This window comes from Ursus arctos, unplaced genomic scaffold (genome assembly GCF_023065955.2).
Source record: "Ursus arctos isolate Adak ecotype North America unplaced genomic scaffold, UrsArc2.0 scaffold_19, whole genome shotgun sequence".
Taxonomy (NCBI): Eukaryota; Metazoa; Chordata; class Mammalia; order Carnivora; family Ursidae; genus Ursus; species Ursus arctos.
The window spans coordinates 21,846,034-21,867,320 of NW_026622863.1; the positions used below are offsets into that span (position 1 = coordinate 21,846,034).

General features: G+C 42.1%; 2 protein-coding genes across 2 annotated transcripts in view; one reads left to right on the plus strand and one right to left on the minus strand.

Annotated features, from left to right (window-relative positions):
- The window catches only part of TK2 (thymidine kinase 2), an 80,602-nt gene that overhangs the window by 57,766 nt on the left and 1,549 nt on the right, over positions 1–21,287 (minus strand). The gene's annotated exons all lie outside the window — the stretch shown is intronic.
- CMTM2 (CKLF like MARVEL transmembrane domain containing 2) lies at positions 52–14,470 on the plus strand. Its single transcript, XM_026494921.4, has 4 exons — positions 52–531; positions 670–828; positions 11,689–11,790; positions 12,266–14,470. The coding sequence occupies exons 1-4, from the start codon at positions 277–279 to the stop codon at positions 12,470–12,472; spliced, it is 723 nt and encodes a 240-aa protein (XP_026350706.2). The 5' UTR covers positions 52–276; the 3' UTR covers positions 12,473–14,470.

The following is a 21,287-nucleotide window of genomic DNA, read 5'->3' on the forward strand; positions in this document are numbered from 1 at the left end:
CGCGGCTTGGGGGGGGGGGCACCGTGTGGGGGTGGGCGGCCCTGGAGGCGGCCAGCCCGGCACCCATTGAGGTCCTCGCGGTGTGACGGGGCGGCCCGGAGCCAGGTGCGGCGGCGCGCGGGGGAGCGCCAGGCGTTGGCCGGTCCTGGCGGTTGGCTGAGCGGGATCTCTGAGCGGGTCGGTCGGTGGGCAGCAGGCTCGCTCAGAGGCCAGGCCTGTCCGGGGACAGCAGGAGAGATCGGGCAGGCGGTGAGAAGTTAAGAACCCCCACGCAAAATGGCTGACAAAGGCAAAAAGGGCAAACCGGCAGCCCCGGCGCCCGCAGCTGCGCCCCCGCCCCCTCCCCCTCCCCCGCCGGACACCAAACCGGAAGACAAGAAAGACCAGGAGCCCAAGAAAAAGGAAAAGTCCGTGCAGCCCAAGAATGAAGTGGGCACGAGGAAGGGGTGTCGCCGCTACAAGTGGGAACTCAAGGACAGCAATAGAGAGTTCTGGGTTATGGGGCACGCCGAGGTCAAGATCCTGAGCTTCGTAAGTTGGTCTGGTACCCCTGGGCAGGGGGTCCAACGATGGGAAGAGGGAGCAGGAGCAGGCTCCAGAGGGGCTCGAGAAGGGCTGTAGGGCCAGTGCGAGCCCTCCGCCGTAGCTCAGGTGCGTGTCTCCCAGCAGGGCTGCCTAATAGCTGCAATGATCATGTTCACGGGGACCACAGTGCACCCTCTCCTGACCCTCATCATCACCATGGAGTTGTCCGTCTTCTGCTTCTTCTTCATTATCTACACCTTCGCCATCAACAGATACATGCCCTTCATCCTGTGGCCCATTTCTGTAAGTGGGACGAGGTGGGGGGTGCCTGAGACTGGGGTGCATTCACGCGTATGTCTTGGTACCTGAAAGTAACTGAACAGAGAGACAGGCGCCCCCTTCCACATTTGTGCCCAGGGCACGGGCTCAGCACCTCCAGTGAGGACAGGGTAGCCACAGCCGAAGTTAGGGAGAAAAGGCTCTCAAAGAGCCTAGTTTGGGGATTGGGGGAGTGGGCCTCTTTGGTGGTCCATCTGGTGGTCAAAGGAAGAGGTCTTTGCTTTCCTGAGGCTTTGCTGTCCATGGGAGCAGGGGAGGTGTAGCAACTGGCTGTTCCTCCCACTTTTGTGCCAGCTCACACTTGAGTGGGGAGATCACCCCAGAAGGTACCCCATCCCCAGAATTCAAAGAAGAAAACCAATCTTCCAACAAATCAGTAAAATAAAATGAAAATTTTAAAGAAATCCCTTCTACAGCAGTCTAAGATCTCCAGTGACCATCCCTGTAAAGGATGTTAAGCATAGGGGCATCTGGATGGCTCAGTTGGTTAAACATCTGACTCTTGATTTTGGCTCGGGTCATGACCTCAGGGTTGTGAGATCAAGCCTCTGTAGCGCTCTGCACTGGGCATGGAACCTGCTTAAGATTCTCTCTCTCCTTCTCCCTCTGCCCTTCCTCCATGCACATGTTCTTACTCTCTCGCTCTCTCACTCTCTCTCTTAAAAAAAAAAAAAGGATGTTAAGCCCAGCAGAATGTTAAGCCCAAAGCAGTCATCCATTGGAACGGGAGCTGGGCAAGTTACCCGACCACTTGTGGCCTCTGTTTCCTTCATCTGTAACATAAGGACAGTAATCACCTCTCATGGGATTGTGCCTAAGAAATAAATGCAAAATGCTTGATGCTGTGCCTGAGGACTCAGCGACCTGAATCCCTGGCCATCACCTGTGTAATCACAGAGCACACCCACCGAACTCCTGAACTCCCGTCTCACTGCACATTCACAGGGTGCCTCCAGGGCACTAAACTCAGGGTTTCACTCACTTTACATATGAAGTGGTCTCAGAATGGCCAAATGATGTACCCCCAGGTACTTCAGCTAATAAGTGGCAGAAAAAGGATTCAAATCTAGCTTTGTCAGTAGATTCTGAGTCCCTAACTGCACTTTGTTCTGCTTCCTCATAAAAAATGATTGGGGCCCAGGGATTCATAGGTCTCAGCAGTATAGGGGAGGACCCCCAATATAGGTAGAAAGGAGAGGAGGACCAGATAAGACTCTTGGGAGAGGGCTAAGCAGAGGACAAAGTAAAGGGACAGCCAGAGGGCAAGTTCCCAGCCAAGGAACTCAAGAGGATACTTTTAGTTCCAGCAAAATGAAAAATCAATAAACCTTGAAAATCCTCCTACTGCATCTACCTGAAACTACTAGGGAGAACATAAACACACCTGCCGTAGCCGAATGGCTGGGCCGGCAGGGAAAAAAACGAAACACCCAAGTGCCAGAAATGAAAAACAGGAACAGTGAGCAATAAGCTGCTGAAGGGTGGGTGGGAACAGCCCATGAAGTCCTGCCCCAGGAAGCAGGAGTGGAGATTTTCCTGCTCTTCAGTTAGAGGAGGTGAGGCCTTGGTCCCAAGCAAAATGGAGATGTAGAACTGAGACCCCTGCATAAGCCAGCACCCTGCAAAGACAGGGAAAAGATAGGCAGAGAAGACACCTTCCACCCACACAAAGGAACAAGAAGCCATGTTCACCTCTGAGCTCTGAGTGGAAAAAAAAAGAAACAAATAGAAAAAGACCACCTTGAGAAAGAGAAATCTTGGGCCTGAAATTTGTACAGATTTGGTTTGAATTTTTACTACTTTCATCCTAGAAACCTTCATGCAGCCTAGAAAACTTGTGCCTGGGAGCTAGCATAAAAAACTGTTCCTAATTTAGTGATGTTCTGATGATGTCCTTGGGACTCCTGACAGAAACAAATGCAAAGTCACAATCAAAGCATAAAGAGATTCTCACAGGACGGGTGGGGGTGGGAGGAAGGCTTGTCAAAACAAACTTACAGTTCAAAACTACAAAACACCTGATTTTAAAATGCCCATGTCCAAGAATTGAGAATCAGCAAACACAGCAAATGGGAGGATCAGAACCCTGAGAATATGTGATTACTAGAAGAGCTGTCTGAAAATAATAAGAAATATACTTAAAATAATTAAAGATATAAACAGAGTCCTAAGAACACAATAAGGCACTTTTTATTCTGAGGGCAGAATAAAAAGATTTTTTAAAAAATATAAATATCTAGAATTAAGCATACAGTTATTGAAATGTCAATAAGTGGGTTATAAAGCATACCAGACAACGCTGGAGAATTAGCAAGCCAAATGGTGTGGGGAAATTACCCAGAATATGGCACTGAGAGATAAAGAGAGAAAATATGAGAGAAGCTGAGATGGAGAAAATGGAATGAGAAAATCCATCATAAGCCTAATAGGAATTCCAGAAGAAGAGACTCAAAAGAATGGAAGAGGGGAAATACTCAAAGTGAAAATGACTGAGAACTCTTCAGACTTAATGAGTGACATCACTAAAAATGGCAGAATTGGGAACGCCAAAACTCTGTCTCTCCACTAAAACAACACTGTCAAAAACTGTCAGAATCAACCTTTTCAGAGCTCTGGATTCTAATTTTAAAAAGCTTATGGGGTGCCTGGGTGGCTTAGTTGGTTTAGCGTCCAACTCTTGGTTTCAGCTCAGGTCGTGATCTCAGGGTTGTGAGATTGAGTCCCATGTCAGGCTCCATGCTGGGCATGGAGCCTGCTTGACTTTCTCTCTCCCTCTCCCCCTCCACCCCATTCACTCTCTCTCAAATAAATAAACCTTTTTAAAAAACTTAAAACACGGGGTGCCTGGGTGGCTCAGTTGGTTAAGTGTCTGCCTCCAGCTTGGGTCATGATCCCAGGGTCCTGGGATCGAGCCCTGCATGGGGCTCCTTGCTCAGTGGGGAGCCTGCTTCTCCCTCTCCCTCTGCCTCTCCTCCAGCTTGTGCTCTCTCTCTCTTACTCTCTCTCAAATAAATAAAATAAAAATCTTAAAAAAAAAAAAAAAACTTACAACAACCAGGGAAATGCTTAATGAAGAAAGAAGCTGTTGAATTTGCTAAGAGAGTCTTGTGGCATTTTAATGTATCTACCCACCAACCCTCACATCCTAGCTTGTCCATTGCCATGAAGACAGTAGCCCACTTTCCTGGTCACATTCTTCACTGGTGGCAGAGGGAACAATACAGACCTTGTTCTCAAAAAAAATTATGGTGGTGTGTTTTTACCTGTCTGGTGGCTCCTTGAGGGATGGGCCCAGGAACTTGACTTTGTTTCACCTGCCACAAAGCTTTTTCAGGGCTGAAACAGCCCCCTGGATAGCATTTGTCAAAAGCATTTAAAGGCATATCTACTAACTATAACCATCTGAGGCAAGGGAAATCAAATGAGACAAGCAATGGACCAGAAGTTTGGAAAGGAAGAGGCTCAGGAAGGAGATTCAGTGCGGAATAAGAGCTTTGAAAACCTACCACACATACCAGGGAATCCAGAAGTCCACACACATGCTGAGGGCTGGACACGTGCTCTCAAAAGACCCTAAGCTTTTGCCCCTTGCTACCTTTAGGCTCTGCACAAGCAGCAAGTGAGAACAGAGTTCTAAACAGCCGGGACAAGTGTTGAAGGAGTGCCTCAACAAAAAACCGACTTGCAAAGACTGGTAGAGAATTTTTGTTTGTTTCCAGATATTTAAGGAAATCTCTTTCAAATCACTACCTGACCATTAAACTAGTGAAACAGGGACTTCAGTGGCAGCACTGGAAGAATACAGTCTTTTTTTTAGAAAAAATTCATTAAACATACAATTGTCTACACCTCACAACAATCAGCAACAACAAATCCTGGGGAAGGAGAAGAATATGGTTTACAGAGTAACTACGTTATAATATTCAAAATGCCCAGAATTATAAAGCATGCAAGGAAATAAGAAAGTCTGTCCCATTCATGGGGGAAAAAATTAATAGAGACTGTCTCTGAGAAAGCCCAGATATCAGATTTAGTAGACAAAGAGCTTAAATCTGTTCTTAAAATGCTTAAAGAACTAAAACCAGGAGAACAATTCATGAACAAGTAGAAAATGTCAGTAAAGAGAAATTATTAAAAGGAGCAAAAAAGAAATTCTGGAGCTGAAAGAATATAACTGAAATGAAAAACTGACCAGATTGGTTTAACAGTGGATTTGAGCAGGCAGAAGAATGAATCCATGAACTTGAAGATAGGTCAATTGAGATTATCCAGTCTGAGGAAGAGAAAGAAAAAAAGAATGAAGAAAACTGATGAGACCTATGCACCAAAGTATACTAACATATGCTGAATCCCAAAAAGAAGAGACAGAGAAAGGGGAAGAAGGAATATTTGAAGAAACGGTCAAAAACTTTCCAAATTTGATAAAAGATACAAATCTACACATCCAAAAAGGACCAAGTAGGATAATCAAACTGTCCAAAGACAAAGACAAACTCTTGAAAGTCACAAGAGAGAAGCAACTAATTTCCTACAGGGCATCTTTAATAAGATTAACAGCCAATTTTTCATCAGAAACCATGGAGCCCTGAGGCAGTGGAATGATGTACTTAAAGTCCTGAAAGAAAGAAAACAAAACAAAACCCTGTAAACCAAGAGTTCTATCTTTCAAATTTGCTATCTGTTATGACTTGAATTGTGTCCCCTAAAAATATGTTGAAGTCTTAACACCTAGTACCTGTGAACATAAGCTTATTTGGAGATAAGGGCCTTTGCAGATGATCTCGTTAAGATGAGGTCATTACAGTGGGTTCTAACCCAGTATGACTAGTATCTTTAAAAAAGGAGAGCTTTGGACACAGAGACAGACATGTTCAGAGGGAAGGTGATGTGAGAAGACACAGGAAGAAAAAAGGAAGGTGAAACAAGCCAAGGAATACTTAAAGTTACCAGAAGTTAGAAGAGAGGCCAGAACAGATCATTTCCTAGCACCTTCAGGGGAGCATGACCCTGCCAGCACCTTGACTTCAGACTTCTGGCCTCCAGAACCATGAGACAATAAAGTCATAAATTTGTGTTGTTCTTTTTTTTTTTTTAGTTGTTGTTGTTGTTGTTTTTAATTTATGTTGTTCTAAGCCACTTAGTTGATGGTACTGTGTTACAGCAACTCCAGGAAATAAATACACTACCCTTCAAAATGGAAGTTATCCTTCAAAAATTACCATTCAAGGGGCACCTGGGTGGCTCAGTTGGTTAAGCATCTGCTTTCAGCTCAGGTCATGATCACAGGGTCCTGGAATCCAGCCCCACATCAGGCACCCTGCTCAGTGGGGAGTCTGCTTCTCCCTCTCCTTCTGACCCTCCCCCCTGCTTGTGCTCTCACTCTCTCTCTCTGTCCCTTTCAAATGAATAAATAAAAAATATTTTTTTAAAAAAGTAGCATTCAAGAGGCACCTGGGTTGCTCAGTCAGTTGAGCACCCAACTCTTGATTTCGGCTCAGGTCATGACCTCAGGATCATGAGACTGAGCCCCACATTGGGCTCCACACTCAGTGCGGAGCATGCTTCTTTCTGTCTCTCTCTCTCTCTCCCTGTCCCTCTGCCCCTCCCCATGCTTGCACATGTGCTCTCTCTCAAATAAATATTTTTTAAAAATTATCATTCAAAAATGAAGGAGAAATTAAGACATTCCTAGATAAAACAAGTTGAGGGAATCTGTTGCTAGTAGACTCGCCCTATAAGAAATGCTAAAGAGAGTTCTTCAGGCTTAAATGAGAGGACACTAGACAGTAACTTGAAGCCATAAAAGAATAAAGAATACCGGTAAAGGTAACTACATAGGTAAATATAAAAGCCAGTATTATTGTAGGTTAGGTTTGTAACCTCTTTTTTTCCTGATATGATTTAAAAGATGAATGCATAAAGCAATAATTATAAATGTGTTAATGGGACTGTATGTAAAGATATAATTTGTGATGATAACAGTAAGAGTTTTTGTGTACTACTGAGGCTGAGTTGGTATCAATTCAAACCAATTTCTAATTGGTATCAATTATAAATTCAAAAATTTATAATTTAAGATATTAATTGTAACCCCAAGGTAACCGCTAGGAAATTAACTAATGTATAGAAAAAGAAATGAGAAGGGAATGAAATTGGTACATTACAAAAAATTAAACAGAAAAGAAGGTAATAATGGAGGAATTGAGGAACAAAAAGGTATGATATACAAAAAACAAAGATCAAAATGATAGAAATAAGTCCTTATCAGTAATTACTTTAAATGCACATGGATTAAATCTCTAATTAAGGCAGAGATATCAGAATGGATTTTTTAAATGATCCATTTTAAAATGATACAATATGAACATAAGAGACTCACTTTAGTCCAAAGATACAAATAGGTTGAAAGTGAAAATGGGAAAAGGTACTCCACATAAATAGTGACCAAAAAAGAGCTGAGGTGGCCATACCAACATCAGATTTAATGAAAGACGTGAATTCTCAAAGGTGTACAAAGAAAAATAAATAAACACAAAACCACACATAGGCATGTCATAGAGTCACCACTGATCACCAGAAACAAAGGAAAACTCAAAATCAAACCAAGAGAAAAGACAACTTATCTTAAAAAACAACAACAACAGGGGCGCCTGGGTGGCACAGTGGTTAAGTGTCTGCCTTCGGCTCAGGGCGTGATCCCGGCGTTGTGGGATCGAGCCCCACATCAGGCTCCTCCGCTATGAGCCTGCCTCATCCTCTCCCACTCCCCCTGCTTGTGTTCCCTCTCTCACTGGCTGTCTCTATCTCTGTCGAATAAATAAATAAAATCTTTAAAAAAAAAAAAAACAACAACAACAACAACAACAAAACCCCTCAAACTACTAGACTTAACTTCATATATTTCAACAGCAGTGACAGTGACCAGAAAACACTGGAATAATTTCTTTAAAGGGGTGAGGTGGCACAAGAGTAAAATGAAGAAGTTTTTAAACAACGAATGAAACAATTTCTTTTCTCTCTCACTGAAAGAACTCCTAGAAGATGTACCTCAGGAAGAAGGAAATTAAACCAAAAAGAAATGTACACCATGTAAAAATGGAACAGTAAGCAAAGAGCCTAATGAGTGTGTGGATTGACCTAAATAAACATTAAGACAGAACTAGGGTTTTAAAAAATATATTAATAGTTTGGGGAGGTGGGGAGAGAACACTAGCGGCAGGAACACGTAACATGTTAAGACCACAGTAGTGGTGTATGATAACAGCGAAAAGTCATTGATTTGGAAGGACATTTGGTAATAATGTTAACACTAACATATTTGGACATAATTCTGTATTCTGCTAAAGAATAGAATTCTCAGGTATATAACATCGAACCTATTGAGGGGAAAGCGTGAAAAGAGAATAGAGTTAATTCAATAGAAGGGAAAAGGGGAGGGGAGGACATGTGGTATATGTTAAATAGAAAAAATAAAATAAAATGGTAGAAATAAATCCCAATATGTCAGACATGGTGACAAATATAAATGGACTATAGTCTTCACTTAAAAGACAGAGGACTCTAAGAATAGATTTTTTTAAATCCAGCTATAAGAGATGGAAAAAATAATGAAAATACTAACTAAAAGAAAACTGGCATAGTTTTAATACCAGATTAAACCAATTTTATGTGTTTTTTAAGTTTATAAAGATCACCACGTATAATAATTTTGAACTTGTATGCACCTAACAAGCTAGCCCGCAAATATAAAAAAACAAAAAGGACCTTACTTATAAGGAAGAATTGGCAAACAGCAACCACAGTGGTAGATTTTAACATGCCTCCTTCAGCAATTGATAGCTTGATCCGATGACATTATTGAACATATGGAACCATACACTCAACAGAACAGGTTATATATTCTTTTCAAGTACACTTGGAACAATCATAAAAATTACCCTTGGGGCACCTGGGTAACTCAGTAGGTTAAATGACCGACTTTTGATTTTGGCTCAGGTTGTGATCTCAGGCTCCTAGGATCGAGCCCCATGTTGGGTTCCACACTCAGCGGGGAGTCTCTGAGATTCTCTCCCTCTTGTTCTCCCTCTGCCCCTTCCCCTGCTCATGCTCTCTCTCTCAAATAAGTAAATAAATCTTCAAAAAAAAAAAAATTATCCTCAAGGCACCTGGATGGCTCAGTTGGTTGGCTGTCTGCCTTCGACTCAGGTCATCATCGCAGGGTCCTGGGATCAAGCCCTGCATTGGGCTCTCTGCTTAGTGGGGAGTCTGCTTCTCCTGCTCCTTCTGTTTTTTTCTCTCTCAAATAAATAAAATCTTAAAAAATTTATCCCCAATAAGACCACAAAGCAAATGTAGATAAATAACAAGTAACTAATATCATATAGACCATATTCTCTCATTTCAATGTACTATAATTAGAAATCAATCAGTAAAATTTAACTAAATTTCCAAGTGTTTGGGGGGAAATCTAGTGTGTTCCCCAAACATATGAGGATTTAGCATTTATGTAGTATTCACAGATACTGTCTGTAGAATGTCCCTAAACTATTCAAATTCAAATCTACATAATTAGAAAAGAAGCCTGAAAATTAATAGTTATAAGAAGGTACCAAAACAAAACAAAATAATGGAATTAAGAAGAAGGCAATGCCAAAGATAAGAGCTAAAATTAGTGAAATAGGAAACAAAGATCCATAGTGAGGACTAATAAAACAAAATATCTAGTTCTTTGAAAAAGACTAATAAAGTGGATGGACCCCAAGGCAGGGAAATAGAGAATGAACAAAGAAAAATATTAGTATAAAGATCAAGAAGAGGGCGCCTGGGTGGCTCAGTTGGTTAAGCATCTGCCTTCAGCTCAGGTCATGATCCCGGGTTCTCGGGATTGGGTCCCGCATCAGGATCCCTGCTCCGTGGGAAGTCTGCTTCTTCTCCCTTTGCCCCTCCCCCTGCTTGTGTTCCAGCTCTCTCTCTCTCTCAAATAAATAAATAAAATCTTAAAAAAAAAAAAAGATCAAGAAGAGATTTTTAAAAATTACAGGGAAAATGTGAATTTTTATGCCAATAGATTGGAAAGTTTAGATAATAGGTAATTTCCTAGAAAAAATATAAAATTGACTCAAAAAGAAATAGAAAAACAAGTTATAAAAAATTCATCCATATTTTCATCTGGCACTTGTTTCACTTTTTACATTTAAATCTTTTGGTTAATTTGGAGTTATTTTGGGAGCCTGGATGGCTCAGTTGATTAAGTGAAAGCCTTCAGCTCAGGTCATGATCTCTCTCTTAAATAAATAAATAAAATCTTACACACACACACACACACACACACACACACACAAAACCAAAGCTGGGGCACCTGGGTAGCTCAGTCAGTTGAGGAATCAACTCGATTCCAGCTCAGGTCATGATCTCAGGGTTGTGAGATCAAGCCCCGTGCCAGGCTCCGCACTCAGCATGGAGTCTGCTTGAGATTCTTTCCCTCTTCCCCAACCCCTGACCTCGTGCATGCACATGCTCTCTCTAAATAAATAAATATATATTTTTTTTAAAAAGCCAATGCTAGAAGATATCTTTTATTTAAATTTGTGAAACACAAAACAGTATATACTGTTTGTGAATATATAATATGGAGGAAAATATGAATACACTCTTGGGAAAAGTACCTATTAGCTCCAATGTGTGTGGCTGCCTCTGAGCGAGCGTCATGAAAGGGCTAGAATGGTGACACTGTGGCTCCACAAAGTTTTACTGCTGGCTTTTTTTTTTTTTTTTAGCGATGTAAGCAAATATTGCAAGATGTTAACATCTGTTCAATCTCAGTGGTTCGTGGCTGCTGGAGGTGGGAGTGGGGATGGGATATTTGAAATGTATTAAAATTCAAAAACCTGAAAAAGAAAAGAAAAGGCCCGCAACAAATAGCCAGGGAAGGACAATTAACAGAAAAACGGCATCACGAAAACCAAAGGGAAGGGAGGGCCTGGTCCAGGGCTGCCAGTTTGGCTGCTGCCCACAGGATTAAGAGGGTGCACAAAATCTGGTCTACCATCACCCCACGAGTAATGCGGGAGGAAGCTGGCTTGCAGTGGCCATACTTTGGCCAACTCTAAGCTTGGCTATGCTGGAGAGTGGCCGTGCGTGGTACCTGCAGGGAAAGCAGTCCTTCTGCCCAGTCTGGAAACATGTGGACCTTTTCAGGTAGGTAAGGGAAACAAGTGTGGGGTAAGGGTAAGATTGAGGCCAGAAAGGATGGGAAGGAAGGCTGATGATGGAGGAAGTGGTGTGGCCTTGCCAAGGGCAGAGTGTCCAGGAAGTAAGGCAGGAGGGGGGTGGGGGCAGGGGTGGAGGAGCCAGCTGCCAGGCTCCTGACTGGGGAGGCCAGAATCCAACAGAGCCTCCTGCCAGCGACACAGCCCACCCTGAATCCAGAGAGGGGAGCTGGCCCCGAGAGTAGAAAGATGATGGGGGGTTGTACTCACCATTAAACTGAATAGTTGTGCATTTACTTAAATGAGTATTGGAGGGGAAAAAAAAAAAAAAAAAGGAACAACTAGCCACTAAATGTGTGATTTCAAAGGAAATGGCAGCAGAGGGGGCTCACGAAGGCAGTTAAGCAGCCTGAGCTTTGGGTCTCCACACAAACAGCCCCGCCCTGGGGACCACAGCATGTCCACCCAGCTGAGGTATACTTATCTTCACCTACGTATTTTTAAAATTAGGCAGAAGTTTGGAAATCATCCCCTCTGGAGGAAGTGATGCCAGGTTGGGTGTTGATGGGGGTTTGGTTCTGGTTGAGACAGACTCTCCTATCTCCCACGCTTTCAGGACCTTCTCAATGACCTGTTCGCCTTCATCTTCCTTGTGGGGGCCGTAGTCCTGGCTGTGAGAAGCCGACAAACCATGCCCATGAACTACTTCATTGCTGTGGTGAGTCTTCCGTGTTGGGCACTTTATTTGCTCAGAAATCACCTCTTCTGGAGAATGGTGTTTCCCCCTGACTTAAGGAAAGGACTTCTTTTCTTTTCACAAAATCTTGGGACCCACGCAAAGTTTAAAAGTAAAGTTGGCCAATGTTTCCAAGGAAGAAGCCACTTAAATAAAGAGGCTATCCAGGGAGCCAGTGGAGCTAAGGGCTTCCTCCTCCGAGCTGCCCTGATCCCCAAACCAATGGGCCACACCCAGGCTGGGTTTTAAGAGAAGACAGATGCCTGCCAGGTTGGGGGGGGGGGGGGTTGGATAGGGAGGCTGAGGTTGGGGGAGGGGCAAAATCGGAGTGTCTCTGGTCTGGAAGTTTGGGGGGACCAAGGGATGTGTTAACCAGCACCTGCTGACAAATTAGAAACAAGGAGAGACTATGCCAACTTTGGAATGAAGAGCAAAAGTTCGTTCCTTTGTTTTCCAGATTCTTATCGGTGTGGCTGGACTTTTCGCTTTAATCGATATATGCCTTCAAAGAAAACATTTCAAAGGCAAGAGAGTCAAAAGGAATGTGCTGATTCCCCCTCCAGGAAAGGACCAAAAGGGTGAAAAGCCAAAGGAACCAGAAAAGCCGCCGGAAAAGGCACCACCAGAAAAGCCCAAGGATAAAGGAAAGGCAGGCAAGAAATGACAGGAAGGAGATCCTGGCTGTCAGAGTGACAGCGTGTTTTACTGCAAAATATGTGTCCACTGTCTGTCTTTTCTCTCTAGAATGGTTTTCCTTTCCATCCTAATAACCACCTTTGCTTGGAAAAGAAATTCCTCTTTAAATGGATTTTAAAGCTTAAAGTTGACGTAAACATTATTTTGTTCATTCGACAAAAGTTACTGGACATTTTGGTGCAGTGGGCAAGAAGAGCTGGGCCTCTTGGGGTGCCTGCAGGCCACTGGGCACACAAGGTTTGAGGGACCAGCAATGTGGGTGACACCGGCTGTCAACAGTGACCAGCCGAAAGGTCCAGAGTAAAACAAGAGACTCCAAAATGAAATGAACATTTTGATATTTCTATTTTCCTTTTTTTTTTTTTTAAAGCATCCAGCTAGTCCCTGTGAGAAAAATTGGTTCTTGGCCTTTCTTACTCTTACTTTTCAGTTTAGCATTGGTCCTCGTGTGAGGGGCGCTCGGGAGGAGGGCAAAGAGGTGGTCTCATCCCCTCAGGGCTCAGGGCCTCCAAAAGCCAGAGTCAGGCTGGCATATGGGCCAGGCAGGATGGGCACAGGAAGAACTGGGGGGACTCCAGCCAGCTCTCTGGGCCCTGCAGTGTCTCCCTCAGTGAGGACCTGAGCATAAGCCCTGAGCCAGGTTCAGCTGGGCCCTGGAGCCACAGTTCCCGCCCGCAGGCCTCAGTCAGGGCTCCAGTCTCACTGGACAGACCAGCCATGTGGCAGAAGGGTCATCCTTATAAGACGAAAGCAAGGTCCCAAACTGATCCATGAGGAGCTAGAAGAGATATGGGGTAATGGGTGCCCCCCAGCCCAGCCAGGAACAAGGTGAGAGGCAGGCTGAGAGGGTCAACTGGGCCTTCGGAACCATAGTAATGACTCAGGCCTCTGCCCTGTGTACCACGAGGAGTCCCGTGGCAGGGTCCACGTCTGCTGGGAGACCACAGACTCGGCTGCTGCAGAGCAGTGAGTAAGGCTGGAGAGAGGCTGCAGCCCGGCGTTTGGTGGGGGAGTAGGCAGAGCCTGAGCCTGGACGGCCCCAGCCACAGCCGCCCCCCCATGCTTCCAGTCACTACTCCCTCTGTAGTCCCCACAGCACCCCGTGCAGGCTGGGCAGGATGAGGCACAAGCCTGCCAAAAGTGGGAACTAGAGGAAGGGATCTTGTAGAGAAAAACTCAAAAGTGCACCCTATCCCATGATGTGACCCAAAATTCCTCTCCTAAGTATTGAGCCCAGAGGAATGGTGTTCTAGAATGTTCATAACAGCCAAAAGGCAAAAAAGAGCTTAAATGTTCAAAAGGAGATAAACTGTGCTACATTCACAAAATGGAATACTACTCAGCAATAAAAAAAACCACATTGATACAACAGGATAATAATGATAAAACATTCAAAATGACGACTCTCACATCAATTAAGTGAAAGAAGGCAGACACAAAAGAAGGACATACCCTATGATTCCATTCCTATGAAGTCCAAGAACGGGAAAATATAGCAAAAGAAATGGACAGACCGATTGCTTCAAGAGGAGTCTGAGGACTGATTACAAAGGGGCATGAGGGTATGAGAAAGTTCTTTATTTTCATTGGGGGAAGTGGTCACACAGGTGTATATATTTGTCAAAGCATTCAACTGTATACTTAACACCTGTGTATTTCATCACATGTAAATTTTATCTGAAAATGTAAGCTAGGGGCACCTGGGTGGCACAGTCGTTAAGCGTCTGCCTTCAGCTCAGGGTGTGATCCTGGAGTTCTGGGATTGAGCCCCACATCAGGCTCCTCTGCTAGGAGCCTGCTTCTTCCTCTCCCACTCCCCCTGCTTGTGTTCCCTCTCTCGCTGGCTGTCTCTCTCTCCATCAAATAAATAAAAAATCTTAAAAAAAAAAAAAAGAAAATGTAAGCTAAATAGGAACGTGTTCAGAATCTCATGGAAAAGGGTAGACCTTGCTGAACTTCTTTGTGTGGCCACTCTTCTCAAACCCTGGAGGCGGCTCTCTGAGCAGGCTGTGGTTCCCCATATCCTGACAGAGAAGGCGTGCAGTGGGGCTGGGCTGGGGCCAGAACATAACTTGATGCAGCCACCTGTCATGCGGAGAAAGGGACCCTGGGACAGGGCTGTGGTCACCAGAGACTTCAGGAAGATGCCACTTTGGAGCAAAACTACATCAGGTGAATATCTGCTAGGAGTAGGGAACGTATCACCTATGGATCTGGTCAAAATGCAGATTCTGAAAAACCCTAACGCGTATATTCAGAGTAAAGATGGATACTGTGTGCCTAAAACAAAAACTGTGAAGAGGATAATAAACAACAGTTCTTAGTCGGGGGGGGGGGATTATTAAAAAGATTTTAAAATTTAACAAAAGGGTTGACTAATAGACCGTTATATGGAAAATCAAGTCCACACTGCTTGGTAAAATATAGGAACTTGAAAGATTAAGAGAAAATCCCAAAAGCTTTCAGAGCAAGAGAAACAGCACAAAGATATTACTGACATGAGAACAAAACCAAACATCAAAGGCTACCTGGATATTAGAAGACAACAAGGCAGGGGCACCTGGGTGACACACGTGGTCGAGCATCCTACTCTTGGTTTCAGCTCAGGTCGTGATATCAGGATCCTGAGATTGAGCCCCACATTGGGCTCTGCACTGACTGACTCTCCCTCTGCGCCCCCCCCCAAACAAATACATCTTTTTAAAAAAAGCCGGGGGAGCGCCTGGGTGGCACAGTTGGTTGAGCGACCAACTCTTGGTTTCAACTCATGATCTCAGGGTCATGAGATCAAGCCCCACACTGGGCTCCACACTGAGTGTGAAGCCTACTTAAAAATATATATATAAATAAATATAAATAAAATTAAGGTTAAATGAGGTCATAAGGGTGGGGCCCTCATCCAACAGGATTAGTGTGCTTATAAGACATCACACAGCTCATTTACATTCTCTATACAAGTGCACAGAGGAAAGGTCAGAGCTCTCACCAGAAACCAAATTTGTTGGCACCTCTGTCTTGGACTTCTGGCCTCCAGAACTGTGAGAAAATAAATTCTGGTTGTTCAGGCCACCCAGGCTGTGGTATTTTGTTATGGCGGCCCAAGGTGACTAGTACACTAGTCCAAGGAACAAGCAACAGAGCCCTTGCAGATGAGGAAGAATGGGATAATTCCCTGGGATTTTGTTTTTACCATTCTCTTCCACCCCAGCCTCCAGACAACACCAGAGCATCAACGGCAATAATGGCAGCAGCCGAACAAGCAGGAACTCAAAACTCCAAGATACAGAAAGCTTCCTCTCTGACCAGAAGAACCACGGTCCCAAGAGCATGGAGGAAATCCTTTGGTTTTTTTTCTCTCTGTATCAGACACAGTGGCAGGAAGTATGAAACGGAGTAGAGAAACTAAACAAGCTTTATAGACAGAGGACCCTGCAGAACTTGAAAGTGTCAAGGAGACCATGAAAAGGAAAGATCTCAAGAGAAAGAGCCCATCAAGCTGTATATGAATTCCTGGGACCAACGCCAAGCAGTGGATGCATGGATTTCACCCCAGATAGCAGAGCAAAGGCCTGGAGAAGTAAACCGCAGGGAGTGCCATGACCCAGGCCTCAGACTGGAAACGCAGGCACACACGGCACAGATCGGAATAGCACTGCAACCACAATGGATAGGACATCTGGACAAAATGTCAATAAGGATATGCAGGACTTGAACAACACTATAAACCATCTACTCCTAACAGGTGTATGTTGAACACTATCCCCAACAACAGCAGAATACACGTTCTTCACAAATGCATATGAAACAGTCTGTAACATAGCCCAGATGTTAGGACACAAACCAAGTCTCAATACACTTAAAAACACTGAAATCATGCAAAGTGTCTGCTTTGATCACAATGGAAAGAAGCCAAAAATGAATAACAGAAGGAAAACTGGAAAACTGACAAATACATGGGAACAACCAATGGGTTACAGAAGAAATCAGAAAAAGAAATTAGAAAATACTTAGAAATGAATGAAACTAAAATATAACATACGAAAACTTATGAGATGCAGCAAAGGCAGCGCTCAGAGAGAAATTTACAGGTGTAAATGCCTACACTTAAAAGGAAGAAAGATCTCAAACCAATAACCTAACTTTACACCTTGATGAACCAGTAAAAGACCAAACTAAACCCAAAGCTAGGAGAAGAAAGGAAACAACAGAGATTAGAGCAGAGATAAATAAAACACAGAGTAGAAAAATAATAATCAAAAAATCCAAAATTTGGTTCTTTGAAAATATCAGCAAGATAAACAAACCTTTACCTAATGACAAAGAGGAAAAAAAGACTAAAGTCAGAATTGAAAGTGAAGACACTACTACTGATGATAGAGAAATAAAAATAATTACAAGATAATTCTATAACAGTTGTATGCCAAAAAATTAGATGAAATGGACATACACACAAGAAACACACAAATTACATAAACTGACTCAAGAAGAAATAAAAAATCTCAACAGATCTACAAAGGATTGAAATAGTAACCAAACACCTCCCAACAAATAAAAGTCCAGTACCACCAAACATTTAAAGAAGAATTAATATTGGGGCGCCTGGGTGGTGCAGTCGTTAGGCGTCTGCCTTCGGCTCAGGGCGTGATCCCGGTGTTCTGGGATCGAGCCCCACGTCAGGCTCTTCCGCTGGGAGCCTGCTTCTTCCTCTCCCACTCCCCCTGCTTGTGTTCCCTCTCTCACTGGCTGTCTCTATCTCTGTCAAATAAATAAATAAAATCTTAAAAAAAAAAAAAAGAAGAAGAAGAATTAATATCAACCTTCTCAAACTCTTCCAAAAAACAGAAGACAAAGGAATACTTCCTAACTTATTTGATGGGGCCAGCATTACCTTGATAATTAGCTAGATAAAGATATCACAAAAAAAGAAAACTATATACCAGTATTTGTTATGACTATAGATGTAAAAATTCTCAACAAAATATTAGCAAACCAACTGTAACAGCACATCAAAATTACTATACACTATGACCAAGTGGGATTTATCCCAGAATGGCCCTGCAAAGTTTTTGAAAACTGAATTGAGGGGCACCTGGGTGGCTCAGTCGGTTAAGTGTCTGCCTTCAGGTCAGGTCATGGTCCTGGAGTCCTGGGATCGAGCGACACGCCAGGCTCCCTACTAGGTGGGGAGTCTGCTTCTCCCTCTGCCCCCCCCCCGCCCTGCTTGTGCACGCTCTCTCTCTCAAATAAATAAAATCTTTTAAAAATTGTTTAAAAAAAAAAGAAAAGAAAACTGAACTTACACTGAAGCCACAGTTCAATGGTGGGTAGGATATTGTGGCCCAAATCTAACCAGTTAATCGCCTGCTTAAAAACAAAAAACAAAAAAGCAAAACAAAACAAAACAAAAACCCATTATCTCTACAGGAATTAAACAAATCCAGAGTTCATAGCATAATATTAAAAATGTCCAAGATACAATCAATATTTACTTGCTATATTCAAAACTAGAAAAATCTCAACATTTTATGAGAGAAAAGACAGTCAATAGACAACCCAAGAATAACACAAATGGTGGATGATTAGACAAAAACTTGAAAGAGAATATTGTAACCACGCTCTAAGAATAAATGAAATAGATAGATAGAAAGTCTTAGTGAAGAAATATAAGATATAAAAAAAATCATATGGAAATTTTAGAACTGAACACAATAACCAAAATACAAATCTCACTGGATGTGCTTAATAGCAGAATGGAAATGGCAGAGGAAGGAGTTAGTAAACTTGAAGATCAATCAATAGAAATTATTCAATTTCAACAAAAGAAAGTAATAAGATTGAAAAAAATGAACAGAGCCTTGGGGACTTTAGAGACAATACCAAAAGGTCTAATATTTGTGTCACTGGATTCCCACAAGGAGTGGAGTAAGAGTGGGGCACAAGAACTTTTTGAAGAAATGATGGCTGACAACGTCCCCAAATCAGCAAGGGACATAAATTTACAGATACAAGAAATTCAGTAAACTTCAAACCCAGATACATCCTAATCCAATTTCTGAAAACTAAAGATGAAGAAAAAAATATTGAGAGCACTGAAGAAAAATGATGCAATACTTTGAATGACTGAGGATTTCTCATCAGAGACCATGGAGCCCAGAAAGAACCGGGCAAATCTACACATATTATTGAAGATGTCAACTTTTCTCTCTCAGTAATTGATAGAACAAGTACACAGACAATCACCGAGGATATAAAAGAACTAAATACCACCAATAATCAACTTGATCTGACATTTACGGAACACTTTGCTCAACAAATACACTTTGTTTTCAAGGACACAGAGAGCATTCACCAACATGGGCCATATCCTGAGCTATAAAATAAACCTCCATAAATGTAAAAGAATTAAAATCATACAAAGTATATTCTCTGGCCATAATGGAATTAAACTGGAAATCAATAACAGAAAGATGACTGCAAAATCCCCAAATGTTTAAAAAATTAAACAATATACCGCTAAATAATCTGCAGGTCAAAGATAAAGTCTTGGGAGAAATTAGAAAATGTTTTGAAGTGAACAAAAATGAAAACACAACATATCAAAATTTGTAAGATGAAATGAAAATAGTACTTAGATATTTATAGCACTAAATGCTTATATGAGAAAAGCATAAACAAGATGTCCCAGATAAATACCAACAAAAAGAAAGTAGGTTTGGTGAAATTAATATTAAATGAAATAGACTTCAAAGCTAAAAACATTCACTAGGAACAAGAGAGATCTCAAAATGATAGTTAATACAAACTTAATATATGCCAGGCATGATTCTTTTTTTTTTCTTTTGCTAGGCACTGTTCTAAGACATTTTTATATATTAACTCATTTAATCCTTACAATAATTATATGGCTTAGGTAATATTATTATTGCCATTTTGTGGATGGAGAAACTGAGGAAAGATAAGTTAAGAAAGCAATAGAGGGGCGCCTGGGTGGCTCAGTCATTAAGCGTCTGTCTTCTGCTCAGGTCATGATCCCAGGGTCCTAGGAAATCCAAGGAAAAGTAATAAATCTAAAACTTTAGTGAGGAGCTTTAATATACCTGTTTCAGTAAGTCAATACATCAAGAAAAAGAAGGGTAAGTATAGAGGTGGCTGGGTGGTGCAGTCAGCTGAGCATTGAACTCTCGGTTTCAGTTCAGTGGTGGTCTCAGAGTTCTAAGATCAAGCCACGCATCCGCTCCTCGCTCAGCGGGGTGGCTGCTGGAGATGGTCTCTCTCCCTCCCCCTCTGCCCCTCCCCCAACTCCTGTGCTGGCGCGCTCTCTCTCTCTCTCTGAAATAAACCTTAAAAAAAAAGAAGGGTAAGCATACAGAGAGTTTAAATTACATAATCAACAAGATACATAATGGATACATGGATAAGTTTTGTACCCAACCAAAAGAGAATATTAATATTCAATCTTCTTAAGCATACATGGAACACTTGTAACCCCTGACTATCTATCAGGACACAAAGAAAATCTCAACAAATTCCAAAAAGCAGAACATACAGACCTGTTCTCTGAATAAAATAAATAACAAAATTTGATGTTCACCACCAACATATAGCCAAAAATTCACCAAACCGAAAAATTTTAAATACCCCTTTAAATTATTCTTGGATTAAAGAGGAAATTTAAAATGGAAACTACAAGCAAATTAGAAGTGGCTAAAAACTGAGCATTATTTTAAGGATGTGTCCTAAGCAGTCCTCAGAGAAAAACTTAGAGCTTTAAATGCCTTCATTAGGAAACAAGAAAGACTTAAATACAACACACAATAAATAAAATGAAATGAAATGAAAACTAGAGGTTAATTGTATTTATGAAAATAAAGGCAAAAATCCCCCATAAAATACTAGCAAAATGAATCTAGACGTTTATCAAAGGAGCTAAACAACATGACCATTAAAGGCACATCCCACAAATGTAAGGACAGTGAGCCTTGGGAAAAACTGCTATTGTCAGTCACCACATTCATAGTTTAAGAAGAAAAACACCACGTTCTAAAAAGAGAAATCTGTATGGCAAAAATGCAAAGTAAAACACAAATGATAAGCCAAGAAAAACTATTCATAACTCAGATTTCAGAAAAAGTACTAATTTCCTGAATATATGCATTCTTATATATCCATTTTTTTAAACCAACAATTAACAGAAAAACATACAAAGTATGTGAAAAGTCAGTTCTCAGAAAAGCAAATGCAAATGGTTGTTACATATGCAAAAAAAGAAAAAAAAACAAAAAAAAAAAACCCTTGATCCACTCATAACTAGAGAATTGCAAATTAACACTGCCCCTAGGGATTTATTTCTAAATACCTTCTCCATTAAAAGAACCAGAGTTTCTTGGAGGAACTCGGACTCTAGGGCTGGGATGGGGAGAATACAAAATGAACCTGACGCATCTTATAGGGTCAGAAAATAAGGAAATGGGGGGGGGGAGATGGGGGATGGGTACCCAGAAGCCCACCAGCAAGAGCTAATAAAGGCCAAAGATGAAACAATTTAACCAACAAAATGAAGCGTGATAGTATTTAATTATAACCCAAAGAATAAAATAAACAAATCAGTGTAGGAGAACAGAAAATACTCCTTAGGCAGGAATGTAAAGGGAACAGAGCCACCCTTCTTCATGCCACAGCAGACACTTCCGGTACCATTCGAGGGATGGGTTCTGGGCTGGGCCAGAATAGGTTCCCACGGAGCTCCCAGCCTGCGGCAGGAGCGACAGCGGTCATAGGCACTC

Excerpts from the sequence above, each read along its gene's own strand:
- CMTM2 (XM_026494921.4), top strand. The coding sequence starts at position 277 with ATGGCTGACAAAGGCAAAAAGGGCAAACCGGCAGCCCCGGCGCCCGCA. Across the intron at positions 532-669 it reads AGGTCAAGATCCTGAGCTTC|GGCTGCCTAATAGCTGCAAT; the intron begins GTAAGTTGGTCT and ends GTCTCCCAGCAG. Across the intron at positions 11,791-12,265 it reads TGAACTACTTCATTGCTGTG|ATTCTTATCGGTGTGGCTGG; the intron begins GTGAGTCTTCCG and ends TTTGTTTTCCAG.